Source organism: Mesoplodon mirus (genome assembly GCF_964341445.2).
Source record: "Mesoplodon mirus genome assembly, chromosome: 19".
Taxonomy (NCBI): Eukaryota; Metazoa; Chordata; class Mammalia; order Artiodactyla; family Ziphiidae; genus Mesoplodon; species Mesoplodon mirus.
Window position 1 is genome coordinate 18,590,652 of NC_138995.1, and position 17,384 is coordinate 18,608,035.

Below are 17,384 nucleotides of genomic sequence, written 5' to 3' on the forward strand. Positions count from 1 at the left end.
GGACGGACCAGGGGTCACCCAAATCCCCAAGGCCCCGCACCTGCCCCGGGCCCAGCCTCCTCCAGAGAAGGCAGGAGGCAGGGGTCAACTTCGGAAGAAAACGGTCATTTCATTTGTCCAGACCACCTTGGGTTTTAAGTATGGATATTAATCTTGATGCTTTTTAACTATTGTATTAACTTGCTGAGATTTAGAAATACTGTTTTAAAAAAGAAAAAAAGACTTTTTTAATTTCTGTATTTTTTTCTGTATTGTATCCTCATGGGACATTAGGGGTTTTATATGGTAAGCACACCTGAGGTTTTGGTAAGAACATTATCAAATATATATCCAGAAGATTCTTCCCTAGGAGAAAAACAATCTTTACACCTGATAAAATATTTTGAAAAGAGAGGTGTTTTTTTTTTTTTTCCTTTACTGGTGCTGAAAGGATGGATAATGAGGAAAAAATAAAACTGTGAGGCTCAAGGCTGGTGTTCTCCACTCATTTAAGTGAAAAGCTGGGCTGAGCCCTGCTCTGACTCCAACGGGCTAGGCGGCCAGGCGGGGCTGTGGGGAGACCACTGTGGGGGGCCTGCCTTTCCTGCCTCTCCCCACAGGATGGGCACAGCCTGAGTCTGCCCTGAACCACCAGGAAACCAGGCCCCTTGGGTCCCCTTACTCCCTCTGGAACTGGGAGTAAACAACAGAAGGGCACCTTGAGTGTGGGAAGAAAAAAGGCTGGGGCCTCCTTGGGGCTCTCTGACCTTCCCTGGCAAGGCAATGTCGGGGTGACTGCACTCATACCCATCCGCCCCAGAATTCTAGGGGACGAGGTCCTTCTGCTAGAAGGGGGGCACGCGAGAAAGGGCCGTACCTCTTGGCTCCCTTCTGATGGCTGGTTTCCTGGGTCTGCCTCTGAGGAACTGCTTTGGGACAGCCTCCTATCCTCTGAAAAGCAGCCTGGTGTCCAGGTGCTGGTCTTGGTCACCTGCTGGTGCTGCACATGGAGGCCAGACCCTTACAAATGTGGATTGGTGCCACTACTTAGCAAGTGAAAGGGTCTGAACTCGGTCCTTGGCCTGGCCCTGCCAGGGTCTTCAAGGCCTGGGGCCCAGCCATAAGTCAGCGACTCTGCCCCCAGAAGCCCCTCCTAGCTGAAGCAGGCAGGTGGGACTCAAACGTTCCCAGTGCAGGCCAGGCTAGGCCAGCTCCCACGAGAGCAGCATGCCCGCCCCAGCACTGCAGAGCCAAGAGCAGCCCAAGCTGCCCAGCTCAGTCAACTCTGGCTCCACTCCCTGATTGGGCAGGAGGGACGCTGTAGCCTTGGAGCTTTCTGAGCACTTCATAACCACTGCACGGTGGGCTCCTTGGCCCCTCCTCAGCTCCAAAGCCATCCCCGCTCCCCACGACATCTGGAGCAAGGAGCCGCAGTGCAAAAACACAAAAAGGGAAGAGGTCTCCTCCAAGCCCAGAGGCCGAGCCGGGCCCTGAAAGGAGAGGCGCCTTCACCTTCCTTCACAGAAAGCCACACCATTCAGAGCCTGGCGCCCTCCGCCACTTTATTTCTCAACAAGTGAGGGTCAGCACCCACGGTCCAGGGCATCTGAGAGCGTGAAATCCACGGTGACATCTCCAGTGTGGGGGTGGAACTCCACGGTGTAGGTGACAGTCTGGGGGTCACCTGGTGGCACTCTGGGGTCTAGTGTGGTGTTGAAGAAGTACACGGCCTGCTTGCAGTGGGGGTTCCAGCAACAGTACCCCTGCAGGGGAAGCAGCAAGAGGGCGGTGAGGGCTTCTGACACCCCAGCGCCCTCCTGGCCAGCCTCCAGGCCAGGCAGCTCGTGGTGGGAAGCTGCTGTTCAGGGCCGGGTGACCTGGGGCCACTGAAGAGTTATCATCTGGCTGAACGTGCCAGGAACACCCGGAGCGCCGGCAGGTGGCACAGCAGCACCTGCTCTCAGGGCCGGCCCACTATGGGACCCGCGCACACAGCACTACCTTGTCCTCCGCAGGCTTCAGGAGGCCGGTGCTGACCGTGCTGTCCGGGGTCAGGTGGTATTCCATCCACAGGACGGCCCCGTGGCTCCTCCCGGGCCTGGGGGTGAGGGTGGGATTGGGGGTGGGAACGTTGGGCCAAAAACAAACAGCCGCATGAGAGACTGGCTAAGCATGGTCATGGCTCCCCTCTGCTTTTCAGAAACCTCTCGTCTCTTCCACTTCCATCCTGCCCAGTTAGGAGGCTCCTAACGCTCCACCTGACTAAAGGCAACTCAGTAAAATGTTGAGCAAGAAGAGCCACAACCCAAAGCTCCCACTAACTCCCCACAGCCTGGCCAAATACTCAGAGTAACCCTGGGGCAGGGCCAGCTTGCTGCCAGACCAGCCTCCTCGGCCTGAGGTCAGAGAAAGGTTTGGCTCAGAAGGCTCAGAGAGGAGTCCAGGCGTCAACGACTAGAAGCTCTCTCCCACATACTCTGGGTGGCGGGCACAGATGGGCAACTGCCCTGCCTCGCCCTTGTCACAGGAGCCCAGAGGGGTTCTGGGCTCACGGCCTCCAGCCAGTTAGAAGAAAGTTCTTCCTCCAGGAAGCAGCAGCCCCTCCCCATGAAGGGAGCGAGAGCTGGAGCTGGATGGGCCTGACCATGCATCACAACGACAGCCCCTGCCAATTCCTAACCTGCTTTAATTCCCAGGTGAGTTCAGGAATAGGAGCTAATGGGTAACCATAGCAACCAAGTTCACATTTCTCTGCAGCTGTGTGTAACATGCTGCTTAGCTCAAAGGAAGCCTTAGATGTGGGAGGATCTGAGAGGGCCCACTGTGGCTCGCTCTCCCCACCCAGAAGCTGTGGGGACCCACTATTCACTCAGGGCCACTTCAGGAAGGGCAAGGCTGAGACAAGGACAGCCATCCCACCCACATGAAAGTGGCCAATGTAAGTGCTTAGCCACTCGGGCAATAACTATGAGAAAACAACCCTGCCACTTCCCCCACTCCCCCCACCTCGGAGCCCACACTCACCTCCTCAGCTCGATGGCACCCTCAGCACAGACAGGCTGCGGGGGGACTGGCTGCCGAAAATCAAAGGTCAGGATCTGCTGGGGCTCGGAGCGGCTGCGGCATGGATACTCCCACAGCGGGTGGGGCTCGGCCTCCTTGCTCTCCCTGAAGTCGAGGGCGTGCTGAGAAGGGAAGAGGAGGCAGGGGTGTGCAGAGACAAAGCCGGGTGGCCAGGGAACAAGGCCATGTCCTCGTCTCCAGAGTTTATCTATGCCAGTGGCCCCTAACCTCCATGGCCCTGGTCCCTCAGGGTAATTGCCACGGTCACGTGGGGCAGTGGGTCCTCACAAAAGACCACAGGTGCCTAGCCCGACCAGCTGGCTTCTGTTCCTGCCACCACTCACAAGCCATTTCCTCGGTGAGTCACTCTAAGCTTCATTATCTCCCTTTTAAAACTGGATGACTGGGAATTCCATGGTGGCGCAGTGGTTAAGAATCCGCCTGCCGATGCAGGGTTCGATTCCTGGTCCGGGAAGATCCCACCTGCCGCGGAGCAACTAAGCCCGTGCACCACAACTACTGAGCCTGCGCTCCAGAGCCGCCAAGCCACAACTACTGAGCCCGGGAGCCACAACTACTGAAGCCCACGCGCCTAGAGCCTGTGCTCCGCAATAAGAGAAGCCACCGCAATGAGAAGCCCGTGCACCGCAACGAAGAGTAGGCCCTGCTCGCTGCAACTAGAGAAGGCCCGTGTGCAGCAACGAAGACCCAACACAGCCATAAATAAATAAATTTATATTAAAAAAATTTTAATATTGTACACAATTTTTAAAGGTTACTTTCCATTTATAGTTATTACACGTGTGAATTTTCTTAATACATAAAAATGGGATGGTGCTCCCTGCCCTGCCCTTCTAACGGGGCTCATGACTCTTCACATCCACCCTAGCTGAGCCAAATATCGCTGGCACTTTCATGGCTGCTCTGGGTTCTGGGAGATGCAGACCCTGGTGGCTGACTCGATCCCCTACTGACGTACAAATAACCCTGCAGGACCCTCCTTCCACATCCCACCTCCCTCCATGCTCTAGCACTTTCCCCTGGAATAGAGTCCCCAAAATGAAAATAGCTGGCTCAGAAGGTTGCCAAAATTGCCTTCTAGGGAGACCGTCCGAAAAGAGAACAAGCTGCTGACATTGGCAGGAATGGTTCCAGTGGCCTGGTGGTGGACAGGCCCCAACCCAAAATTCTGATTCAGGGGTTCCAGCCCAGGGCCTAGAATGGCCTAATACCAGCCAGACTTGGAGACCCAATGGCTCTCAGGTTCATGCTCATGGTGAGCCAAGTAGAACAGATACACCTGCCCTCGCTGCCCCCAACAGAGGAGCTCTCTGCACGCTGCCCGCACTGCCCAACCCAGGTCCCTCCATGGAAGCCACACATCCCCATCAGAAGCCTATGGCCATGTGGAGTGGGTGGGTGGGACACTGCGGGTGGGAGCTGTGGCCCTGCCTACCTTAATCATATCATCCATGATGTGCACATTGAAGCCTTCACAGTCACCACAGGGGCTCCGGATCCTCCACAGGTCCTGTAAGGAAGGCACAGCCTTCACTGACACCCACCCAGCCAGGGCACACCAACATCCGCACTCACCCAATGGGGGTGGGTGGGCAGGCACGCCAAGGGTTCTGTGGGACAGCACAGAGATGTCCACGCCCACCCAGGCACACGGAAGTGTGGTGACAAGAGCAGGAAGGGTAAGTGAGGTCAGGCTGGGGGGCTGCCCCAGGTCCAAACCTGAGGCACATCTTGCTGCTCCCGCAGGCCTGGAAGAAACGTCCACAGTTGAAGGGACCCAGAAGACACCAAAGACCCAGGATGGTTCCTCAAACCTGTAAAGCCCCCCATGATCCCAAGCCCTCTCCTATGAGGGACAATTGGCCAGAGCTACCAGGATAGTGTCTCTAACTCCCTCCTTGTCCATCCTGAACACCGGTTCATTGGGAAGAGCTCTATCAACCAGTTCTCGAGGCTCTACGCCTATAAAGAGAGTGTGAGGACAGGATCCCAGGAGGGGACCAGAGGTGCACTCAGGCCAGTCAACGTTGCATCCTGTCTCTTGGACGTATGCCTAGGAACAGTATCATTCTCCACATTCCCTCTTTGGCCATGAAAACCAGAATTTACATGGAATCTGATCAAGTGAATCAATAACACAAAAGAAATGCCCAGAAAATTAAGTGATGGAACCACTAAGCTACCAATGGATAAAGTCGTTCTTATCAAAGAAATCTCAAATGACGTTCACGCTACATTTCAGGTTAAAAGCATTTCAAAATCCTTTTAATAAAAAATGCCTTTGCCAAAATGACTTTGTGACTGTGGTTCTGCTTTGATGAGAAAATTAAAATGAAGCTTTTCACTTTTTCTCGCATAAAGAAGCTGACTCGCCATCTCAAAATGCTTTTAACAACGGGAGCCTCAGCTCTCTCTTTTTTTTTTGCCAGAACAGTCACTTTATTAACAGAAAGCGGGGGGCAGGCCCCTTGGCCCAGCGCGGCATGGGCTGCGTGAGGTATGGTAACAGAACTGGAGCCTCAGCTCTTACTGAGAGCAGAGCAAGCTGCACAGCTTATCTTCTGAAACTCTTCATTCATATTTTAGAATTAGTCTGATAAGCCATAATTGTAAAAGGACAACACACAGCCATTTCCATTTCATGTGCCAAATTACTTCATTTTTACAAAGGCAAGCCTCTTCTATTCAGCCCTGCAGTGTGATGACACAGAAAAACAGAGGCCCAAACTATTAAGACCCTAGTTGCTCCATCTGCATCCAAAGTCTTTACAAGAAAACAAGGTCCCCCCATCCCCCGCCCGAAAACTTCTGGGTGGCCTACCCTGAACTCCACGACCATCATGTGCAGCGAGGCAGCCTGGGGCATCACCACAGCGCCAGGCGCCAGGTGCCTGTCCACAGCGGTCCGTACATACCAGAAGTACAAGTTGTGCCACGGAAGCAGGCTGGTGGTGAAGAACGGCTCACCCAGGAGGAGAGAAACCTGGCGATCAGAGCAAGAAGCAGGACCAGGGCGTCAGAAGGATTCGGCTGAGGAGTAAAGGACAGGTTACAAGTTTCACAGGCACATTCACTCATTCACTCACCCACTCGGTCAGTCAGTCAGTCAACAAGCATGTCAAGGTCTGCACCTGCCCTTGAGGATACAAAGATGAGAAACAGACGTGAGCCCTGCCCTCAGGAGTGCAGAGTGGAAGGGGTAGCAGACAAGGCTGGGGGCCGTCCTGCAGTAAGCTCGGACAGAAGCAAGGAAGGGGCTCGTGGAGAGACTCTAGAGGTAAGAGCGTAGGGAAGGGCTTCCAGGATGGCATCCTGTAAACCCTACTCAAAGCCTTATCATGACAGTTTATTATCAGCGCTAGTCTGTCTCCTTCACCAGGCTCGGAGACCACAGAAGTAGGGACAGAGAAGTGGCGGCACAGTATTCCCAGCACAGCACCTGGCCCAGAGCAGATGGTCAGTGAAGGTTTGCTGATTAGATGAATAAATGCATGAACAGGAGACAGAAAAGCAAAGGAGGAGGGATGGGCAGAAGCAAAAGCAGGGATGTGAAAGAGAGCAAGGCCCTTTGGGGAGCTTGTCAGACGAGCAGGTGGGCTAGGACGGTAAAGGGCAAGGCCACAGAGGTGGAGAGAGGCCAGGTCACCAAAGGCAGCTGATGACAGGTAAAGGGGACTGGACTCTGCCCTGGAGGCAAGAGGGGATCACGAGAAGCTTTAATCAGGGTTTAATATGAGAAGGAATGTGCTTTAGAAAGATCCCTCAGAAGTTCCCTGGTGGCCTAGTGGTTAGGATTCTGGGCTTTCACTGCTGTGGCCCACGTTCAATCCCTGACTGGGGAACTGAGAGATCCCACAAGTCGCACAGTGTGGCGAAAAAAAGAAAAAAGAAAGATCCCCAAAGTATGTAGGAAGTAGTGAGGCTACCTGCAGGTGGAGCTGGGGACAGGACATGACTTGGGCGAGCACTGCTACAGTCCAGGCAAGGAGTGGGGAGTCTGTGTCAAAGGGAGGAGAACCAGACAGCAGACGCTGAGCAGCCAGACCACCCAGGGCTGGGCCCAAGCAGACAGGCATCAAGGACAGGGCCAGTCCAAGATGACGCATGGGTTCCTGGTTGAGATGACAGAGATGCAGAAGGAAACAATGAAAACAGAAAGGGGCTGGCCCTGTGTATTCCCTGCTCCCCCCAACACTGAGGCAAGAATGCCCGCTCTCACCACTTCTACTCAACAGTGACTGGGATTCTAGCCAGTGCACCATATCAATGGCTTTCAGAAGTTAAATTTTCTTTCTTTCTCTTTTTTTTGGGGGCCGTGCCGTGCGGCTTGTGGGATCTTAGTTGCCCAACCAGGGACTGAACTCATGCTCCCTGCAGTGGAAGCATGGAGTCCTAACCATTGGACCGCCAGAGAATTCCCTAAATATCTTTTTAATCCTCATCTATAAGGGAAAGAAAGAGCAACTTGTACACGAATGATCAGAGCAGCATCCTTCATGGTAGCCAAAAAGGAGAAACCACCCAAATGTCCATCAACTCTCCATCAATATGAATAAATAAATGTCCATCAGTACGGACAAATAAAATGTGGTATAGCCATACAGTGGAGTAGTATTCAGCAGCAAAAAGAAATGAAGCATTGACTTATGCTGTAACATGAATGAACTTTGAAAGAAGCCACCTACGAAGGACTATACGTTGCATGATTCCATTTATATGAAATGTCCAGAATTGGCACATCCATACAGAAGGAAAACAGGCTAGTGGCTGCCTAGGGCTGGGAGGTTGGGGATAAACAGGGAGTGACTGCTAATGGGCAAGGAGTTTCTTTCTGGGTGATGAAAATGTTCTAAAATTGATTGTGGTGATGGTTGCATAATCTTATGAATATACTAAATCACTGAACTGTACACTTTAAATTTCTTTGCTGCATGAACCATATCTAAGAAAGCTGTTCTTAAAAAAAAGGCATGGGAGGAAAACAGGCAAAAGGCTTAAATAGATATTTCACTAAACAAGATATAGAATAGCTAATAAGCACATGAAAAGGTGTTCAACATTATTAGTCATTAGGCAAACACAAATCAAAACTACGAGACATCACGACACACCCACTAAAATGGCTATGCTAAAAAAAGAAAGAGAGACAATATGAAGTGTTGGTAAAGATATGGAGAAACTGGAACCCTCATACATTACTGGTTGGGATGTAAAATGGTATACCCGCTTTGGATAACAGTTTAATAGTTTATTTAAAAGTTAAACAGTGAATTCCCTGGCGGTCCAGTGGTTAGGACTCAGCACTTTCACTGCTGAGGGCCCAGGTTCAATCCCTGGTCAGGGAACTAATATCCCACAAGCCATATGGTGCAGCCAAAAAAAAAAAAAAAGTTAAACAAAAATATCACACAACCCAGCAATTCCAAGCCTAGGTATCTAAGGGAACTGAAAACACAAACCCTCACAAAGACTTAACATACCCATGCTCACAGTAACATTATTCATAATAGTCAAAAACTGGAAACAATCCAAATGTCCACCAACAAGTGAATGGGTAAACCAAATATCACACAGCCATACCCTGGAATACTACTCAGCATTGAAAAGGAACAAAATACTGACACATTCTACAACACGGATGAACCTTTCAGCCATGAACAGTGAAATAAGCCAGACACAAAAGACCACATATTGTATTATTCCACTCACATGAAATGCCAAGAAAAGGCAAATTTACAGAGACAGAAACCACATCAGTGGCTGCCTGGGGCTAGGGGCTGGGTGATGGAAGTTCTAAAACTAGACAGTGTGACAGTTATATAATTCTGTATATTTACTAAAAAATCTTCAAATTGTACACTTGAAATGGGTTAACTTTATGGTATGTCAATTATATCTCAATAAAGGGGTTAAAAAAAGGGTGGCAAGAAAGATGACAGGTTCCAGCTTGAAGGGCCTGTGGGATATGTGAGATTTGAAGACCCGGCTTGGACACCCACGATTCCCACATGGGAAGGGATGTGATGGTCCCGAGAGGAGATGCAATGGAAGAGAGGACAGGCAAGGAGAGAGCACCAAGGACACCTGCAGGGAAGGATCAAGTGAAGGAAGAGAGACCGATGAAGGACTGAGAAGGAGCAGCCAGAAAGAGAAGAGGAAACCCTGGAAAGGCAGCCTCTTAAGGGCCTAAAGAGAAGTATGTTGAGGAGGGAGAGGCCCCTGTTGTGAGGGTGCAGGAAGCCAGGGAGATGAAGCGGCAGGGAGACCGTGTCTAGCCGCTAAGGTTACTGAGGGCGGGGAGCAGTTTCGGAGGCACACAGGGGACTGAGGAACAGATGGGAGGCGGAAGCGTGCACAGCAGTGCTGTGAAGGGAAAAGGGAGGGGACACGATGTGCCGAAGTCGCTCCCAGCAGAGCCCGTCTGCCGTTGCTGAAGGAGCAGCCATTAGCCACTTGAGAGCTGTGCAAGTATTTGCTCAGCAGGCATCTCTGCAAACCTCACCACACCCTCAACAGCGGTGAGTCCTTAGCTGGTGAGTGACTGGGGGGGACACGGTGAGGTCCGGAGAAGGGGGCAGTCGGGCTGTCTCAGAGCCGTGCTGTCCAGAGCAAACGCAGGGCACTCACTACTTACCTTTTTACCCTCCAAGTCTGCAGGTGTTAATAATTCAGGCCGTTTCTCTATTATATTAATTTTATCTTCCAAGTGGTTAGCCTTAAAGATCTTAGAGAGAAAAACAAAACTATTGTTTTTGTCCAGAAAAAGAACATCTCAGTTGCTTTATTTGTGTGCAGTTCTCTGGCCAAACAGTTCTGGAGCACCACTTCCAGCTGCTTTGCAGAACTTCTCCCATCCAAAGGCCTCCTACAGACCTCAGATGAGATCAGGAGCAAAATGTCGTAAGAGCAAAAGAAATTTCTCTTGCAGGCACATTGGCAAGACTTAGCTGTAGGCTTGTAGTTCTGGTGGAGGTAGGTTATCCCTCAGAGAGGGAATCACTGGCCAGGAGGAGAAACACTGTCACAGAACCAACCAGTCAGGTCAGTCTGTGAGCAGTGACTCCGTGGGCGCTGGTGCCCCAGAAACAAATCTCAAATTCAGTTCTATCACCACGAAGATTTTAGTTTTTTTCGTTTTATGTGAAGTGAGGAGAGAAGCCTACACTTCTTCAGCCACAAGAAACAAAGTAGAGTCTAAACGCTCACTGCTATTCAATGACAGCCCTAGAAGACCTCCAGGCCAGCTCTCGACTCAGGAGTCACAAGAACTTCACTGGCAGCTGCTACTCCTCCCAGTTCCCTTGGTACCAGCACTGCTTCAAAGCAATCAATCCCAGACTCAGGAAGGCAGGCCCCACAGGTCCCCTCATTATTTCAGTAACAACAATTATCACTTACTTTTTTCATCAGTCTATGAGAAGCTGCTGAATTCTCTATCGTAAATACCTGAAGAGGATACCATGCTATTAGTTGTAGGAGATGCACTTAACAGAGAAAGAAAACAAAGATTAAAATGCAACTCCAAGGCAGAGGACAACATCTAACTAACTCTACCTGTGCTCATTATCCCCCTGGGACAGTACCACATTCTGTGCTGAGCCTAGCGAGGCGGCAGACTCAGACTCCGGAGCTGTGGCGACGGGGCAACAGCTATAGCCTGACTCCTGCCCGCACACGAGGCAACAACCTCTCAGCCACCAACGCAAGCACGCCTGCCACATATGTGGCAGCTGCACTGGAAAGAGCTTTAGTCACAAAACTGTGTACCCAGACCACGTGACACCCGAACTCAGGAGTGGCTGTCAGGAGCCTGGTAGAAGGCACACGTCCAGTACCTGCTCTGCCCCAAGGTGATGGGCCAGCATGGAGAGCAGACTGCCATCGCTGACGCACAGGCAGACGCTGTCCGGCTTAAGCACCTGCAGAAAAGAACAACCTCAGCACAGATTTTCTTACCATGTCAAGAAATTCCTGTTGACAAACTGACAGGAACATCTCCCATCTGACCCAACTCACTCTGTGATTATTCAATCTTGATCTCCTCCTCACTCCATCCCCTACACGGCCCGGCTGGATCTTCCTATGCCCTAACATCAGTCATACCTGCCTTCCAGGCCCAGGTGGTAACCAGCACCCCCCTCCAACACACCCACCTCCCTCACCTCTCCCCACCATCAGGAAAGACTGTCCTCAAGCCGTCCTAGAAGGCCCAGCTGAAGGGCTGCCCTGTTTATCAGAGGCAACCTCCCAATCCACGACCACAGGTCTCTTCCCTACCTGGTCACAGCACAGAAAGCTGTGGGCACATCAAATGACTCCCCAAAGCAGGAATGCCTTTATGGGTCAACAGATCCCTCTGAGAGAAACTTAGGATGGTTGGGACCCTCCCTCCCCCAAAAAATGCATGCATGTGCACACATGCACACATATTTTTCTGCATATGACGCCAAGGGGTCCAGAGACCCCCATCTAAACCTTGTGTGTGGTCCCCAGGCTGAGAGACCCCTTCTACAGGTAGCAGGGAGCAAAGGTCTTTCAGGAGAGTTACATGACAAAATTTACATTCTAGAAAATTTTAGAAAGGAAGCAGGAGATGAGAGGAATAATGGGGTGACTGAATCCACAAGGATCACGCAAAGGAATTGCTGGTGACCATAAAGGCAAAGTGTCCAGAGGGAAGGCAGGGGCCAGGAAGAGGCTCCCATAGAAGAACAGAGAACAAGCCCTCAGGTAGTCCAGAAACAAGCTCCCTGGCCTCTGCCCGAATACCCGCCCAGAAGGAGCCAGCTGAAGCCACTCATGGACAGAGAAGGGAGCACAGAAAATAAAACCAGCTAATCATAAGTGAGCAATGAGCTCGGTCAGGTCCATGGGACAAACCTCTCCTGGCCTACAACCACCTAAGGGGCTGGACACTTACCGTCCTCAGGGCCTGGACGTATTGATCAGTTCTGTTCTGATCATTGATCTCTCCAAACCGAGGCCGGTTCCAGAGCAGGTGAGCCTGGCAGTCACACACAGGGCGTGCTGGGTGGGCTCTCCCATCCTTTTCGGGGCTGGGCCAGGAAATGAACAGACACAGGGTGATGACCTGCTAGGCACCAGCGAGCATGAAGGCACGGCACAGGGACCTGCCCCAGGGAAATCGAGATGGAGAGGGGACACACGCATGGTCCTCTAGGGGGCAAGAGTCTAGGCACTGGCTGTAGAGTGGGCGTTAGAGGTTGGAGGGCCCTCCAATTCAAGGCTTCTCATATATATCTGCTCCAAATGGGGGTCCTGCCACTGGGGCAGCCTCTTCTGAGTACACACAAACAGGCACTGAAATACCCAGTCACAAACTTTCACTCTTATTCTGTTCAGATACAAATGTGCCCACTCAAACCTCTACAGGGTCCGTACAGGGAATTTATATAAAGGCACAGTGTCACAAGCCTAATGCCCCACCCAGTGAGGCTCGGGGCACACCTGGTCCTCTGGAGGCTGTACCACACACAGTAGTCGTCGTGGTGGGCTACCAGGCAGAGGGCTGAGCCCTGGACAACGGGCTCCTCTTCTGGCAGGAAGTACACACACTGCATCCAGTGGTCCCGCCACTGAAACAGGAAGAGAATCAGCTATCACCAAGCTGCAACAAGAGCAATGCATCTAATCTGGGGGCCAAAACCCAATTCAAAAATCAATTTGCAGGGCTTTCCTGGTGGCGCAGTGGTTGAGAGTCTGCCTGCCAATGCAGGGGACACGGGTTCATGCCCCGGTCCGGGAAGATCCCACATGCTGTGGAGCAGCTGGGCCCATGAGCCATGGCTGCTGGGCCTGCACGTCTGGAGCCTGTGCTCTGCAATGGGAGAGGCCACAACAGTGAGAGGCCCGCGTACCGCAAAAAAAAAAAAAAAAAAAAAAAAAATCAATTTGCAGGGAAACCACTGTGTGGACTATAGATAGCTACTATGGCCAAAGAGATAAAGAAGAAAATCCTCAAGTCAGAGAGGCTAAAGGTTCAAAATCTTGCTGGAACACTGCTGGCTTCAGAAAGACAGAATGTGGCCTAGGGCAGTGGTCTTCAAGGTGGGCTCAGGGGAGGGGACTCCAGCCTCTGCCACGCGTGCGCGCGCACGCGCGCGCGTGTGTGTCTTCTCATATCTAGAAAAACACTAAATTCATTAACAGTGACAGTCGTGACTAGCAGTAACCTTCTCGTGACTAGCAGGAACCTTCTGCCAAAATGTGTACTTGATTGCAAGTATCTCCCCTCCACTAAAATCATACCTATACTGACCTCCTGCCCCCACCCACACCTCTTCAGAGTAGCTCCTCAGAGCTGAGAGGCTGTCTCCCAGGCTACAGTCCTCATCTGGCTTCAAATAAAGTTAAGTCACAACTCTCACACTGTGGGTTTTTTTTTTTTTTTTTCAGTCAACACATTCTATCCTACCTGATCTTGAACTTAACTTAGAGACAGGTGAATGACATTCCCATATATCTAAGATGTCTATTTGAATGTAAAAGCTAGAAAATTTAAATCTAACCAGATACATTCTGGAAAAAATAAACACTAACAAGGAGGGAAAAAAAGATCCTCTAAAACCTGTTATTCATTCTTTACTATGCCTCCCTGACCCCTCCCGGGCTCCCACAGTGCTTCCTGTCACCATGTCCCTCCCACACACCAGCCTCCCACACCAGCTAAAGAGCTATGATAGCCAGAATCCACTGTCTGAGGCTGATCAAAAGCAGTTTAGTGAAGTCATGAGGGAGATTCATTAGCAGCTCTTCAAATTCCAAACAGTCCAAAAGTCACCACTGGTAGAGGAAGGACACAAGCCCCACAGTCAGGACACCTGGGGACAAGCACCCACCAAGGCTGCCTACACCTGAGGCCCTGCTCCCTTCATTGGGCCCGGCTCTGAGTGGTTACCCAGCATGTCTTATATGAGGATTCAAGGAGAAAATACACTTAGAAGCACTTTGAAGATATACAAATGAGAAGTATTAACATTTTAATGAAATTCTTATGCTAATTTTGCAATCACCACATTCCTAGAGAGGAAGAAAGCAGCCCAGTGCCAACCTCAATTCTGTGGGAGAATTCTGACCCCCCCCCACACACACACCCACACACACACCCCACGCCCCACACCCCACACACGCTCTCAGCCTACGGAGGACTGAGGCTATGCAGAGTGGAGCCGGGGCAGCTCAAGGGCGCAGGAGGACTGACTGAAATTGCACAGCAGTCATGACCCTTTGGCCTAAGCAGTAACTCAGGGAGCAGGATGAGATGCTAAGGTCTTCCCTGAAGTCACCATTTATACACCCAGAACCAGCAGCTGAGCAATCAAAGCAAAGCCAGTGCCCAGCAAGTGGGAACAGGAAGCCAGAACACACAGAGGACAGTGCCCAAGGCCTCCCAGGTGGAGGGAACGTTTGATTCCTTGGTCCTGAAGCACCTTTCCCACTTTCTTCCCTTGTGTTTGTGTACAGAGGGGTAGATAATACATGCACATGAGAGAAAACTCAAAAGATATAAAAGGGTCATGGAGTGAAAAATAAGTTTCCTTTCCACCCCTAACCTCCAGCTCCCTTCCCAGAAGCAACCATTTTTACCAATTTCTGTGAATTCTTCCCAAGACACCCTTGCATACATGTACCACACATAAAGGCTGATAAACACATATATTCTTATTTTTAATAACGCCAACGCTGGCACAGCACACACTGTTCTGCGCCTCTCATTGTTTCACTTGATCTGTCCTTGAGACTGTTCCACATCAGTGCAGAGACAGCCACCTCACCCTCTGCATGGGTGCAGGAAAATGGACTTGGCCAGTCCCTGCTGGTGGCCTCTAGGTTGTTCCAGTCTTTTCTATTTAATCAGGGCTGCAGTGAGTATCCTGGCACACATGTCATTCTACACATATGCAGCTCCATCCAGAGCCTAAATGCCTAGAAGGGGCGTCACTTCCCCTCCTGACAGACTGTGGGCCTTGCTGCACTCCACAACACTCCGGTGATCACCCTCCTGCACTGCCCCACGGCTCCACCAACAGTGTGCAGACTCTGAACTTTATTCACTAATACATGAAAAACAGTATTTCACTGCAGTTTAAATCTGCATGGTTCTTGGACTTCCCTAATGGCGCAGTGGTTAAGAATCCACCTGCCGGGCTTCCCTGGTGGCACAGTGGTTGAGAGTCTGCCTGCCGATGCAGGGGAAGCGGGTTCGTGCCCCAGTCCGGGAGGATCCCACGTGCCATGGGGCGGCTGGGCCCGTGAGCCATGGCCGCTGAGCCTGCACGTCCGGAGCCTGTGCTCTGCAACAGGAGAGGCCCCAGCGGTGAGAAGCCCGCATACCGGGAAAAAAAAAAAAGTGTCCACTTACCAATGCAGGGGACACGGGTTCAAGCCCTGGTCCGGGAAGATCCCATGTGCCACAGAGCAACTAAGCCCATGTGCCACAGCTACTGAGCCCACGCTCTAGAGCCTGCGAGCCACAACTACTGAAGCCCACGCGCCTAGAGCCCATGCTCTGCAACAAGAGAAGCCATTGCAGTGAGAAGCCAGCGCACTGCAATAAAGAGTAGCCCCCGCTCGCCTCAACTAGAGAAAGCCCGTGCGCAGCAATGAAGACCCAACGCAGCTGAAAAATAAATAAATAAATAAAATTAATTAAGAAAAGAAAAAATATATATATATATATATTTTTTTTTTTCCGGTACGCAGGCCTCTCACTGCTGTGGCCTCTCTCGCTGCGGAGCACAGGCTCCGGATGCGCAGGCTCAGTGGCCATGGCTCACGGGCCCAGCCACTCCGCGGCATGTGGGATCCTCCCGGACCAGGGCACGAACCCGTGTCCCCTGCATCAGCAGGCGGACTCTCAACCACTGCGCCACCAGGGAAGCCCAAGAAAAATATTTTTAAAGAAAAAGGAATATAATATGTATTTCCTTTCCTGTAGTTCACATCCTCCCCACTTTCCATTGAGCTGAAGAAGGCAGATTTTGAGGCCACAGAAAATGCGGCTGTAGACAGGCTGTAGTTCTCTATCACAAGCTAATCTTTTTTTTTTTTTTTTTTTTTTTTTTGCGATACGCGGGCCTCTCACTGTTGTGGCCTCTCCCGTTGCAGAGCACAGGCTCCAGACGCGCAGGCTCAGCGGCCATGGCTCACGGGCCCAGCCGCTCTGCAGCATGTGGGATCTTCCCGGACCGGGGCACGAACCCGCGTCCCCTGCATTGGCAGGCGGACTCTCAACCACTGCGCCACCAGGGAAGCCCTATCACAAGCTAATCTGAGGACCCCTGGATTACTCGGTGGGCAGGTCTAAGAGTGGCTGTACCAGGACGAGAGGAGAGCCAGCACACCAAAGCTGCCTTATGGCTCGCTGTGACCACTGGTGCTGACCATGAACTTAGCCTGAAAGGGCTATCTTATCTCTTACTACAGCTAGCCTTGCTTTTTTTTCTTTTAAACTCTTCTTTGACATTGATTCTGACATAGTCCCTTCTATCTCTAAATTCTTAGGAATCTAAGATTCAACATGCTCCTTTCCCAGGACCAAAAGTAGACAAGTTTCCTGATTTCCACGAAAACGTGCTCAGCTCCTGCCTCTTACCTGGAGCTCCTCTGGATCTGAGTGTGCCCAGAAGGGGGCCATGGTGCACTTGATCTTCCCCTCAGGGTCCATTTCAATATCCCACCAGGAGAGAACCACCTGAGCTTGGCCAGATGCCAGAGGTTCAAACTGCCTGCTATGGGAGGCTGTTGAGCTACTGACTTGCTTGCTGAAGTCCACACTGTGGAAGAATATTCAGGAATTGAAGCATATTTTAAGCTCACACACTCCATCTTTAAGCATTTATGGTGACCTCACCAGCAATGAAACTTGTTTGCAATGGACTCCTGATGTCAAAATGAACTCAAAAAGAACTGCCAAAGACCGCAATTCACCAAGTGTCTCCAAACGCCATGACCCTGGGTGGCTCCTTGATACCTGAACATAGGCAGCACGTTGCTGAGGACAGTGAAGTCAGTGGGAGACACCTGGTTCAGCTGAATGTCGTAGACAGAGGGCGCGCCAGGACACCTCTCCAGTTCCAAGGGGGGGACGATGACTTGCTCTCCAAGGCTGGTCTGAACACGGATGGGAAACAGCTTGTTCCATGACCACATCCTCCTGGACTCCACCAGCTGCGCGTAGACGGTTGCTCTGTGAGGCACTGCCTCACAATTTTCCTAAGTTTATATTTAAAAAGTAAAACAAAAGAACAAAAAAATAACCAGTTACGTTGACCCACAGTAATTCCCATTGAGCAAAAGAG

The 17,384-nt window shown here is 51.2% G+C and overlaps 1 protein-coding gene across 1 annotated transcript in view; it reads right to left on the minus strand.

Annotated features, from left to right (window-relative positions):
- Positions 1-1,515: 1,515 nt before the first annotated feature.
- The window catches only part of PRMT7 (protein arginine methyltransferase 7), a 50,997-nt gene continuing 35,128 nt past the window's right edge, over positions 1,516-17,384 (minus strand). The window contains exons 6-17 of the mRNA XM_082607285.1: positions 17,057-17,298; positions 16,679-16,859; positions 12,532-12,659; positions 11,984-12,119; positions 10,899-10,982; positions 10,462-10,509; positions 9,698-9,787; positions 5,885-6,046; positions 4,499-4,573; positions 3,004-3,164; positions 1,981-2,077; positions 1,516-1,742 (exon numbers count right to left, since the gene is read on the minus strand). Of these exons, the coding sequence (XP_082463411.1) occupies positions 1,563-1,742; positions 1,981-2,077; positions 3,004-3,164; positions 4,499-4,573; positions 5,885-6,046; positions 9,698-9,787; positions 10,462-10,509; positions 10,899-10,982; positions 11,984-12,119; positions 12,532-12,659; positions 16,679-16,859; positions 17,057-17,298 (1,584 nt within the window). The 3' untranslated portion in view covers positions 1,516-1,562. The remainder of the gene's footprint in view (positions 1,743-1,980; positions 2,078-3,003; positions 3,165-4,498; positions 4,574-5,884; positions 6,047-9,697; positions 9,788-10,461; positions 10,510-10,898; positions 10,983-11,983; positions 12,120-12,531; positions 12,660-16,678; positions 16,860-17,056; positions 17,299-17,384) is intronic.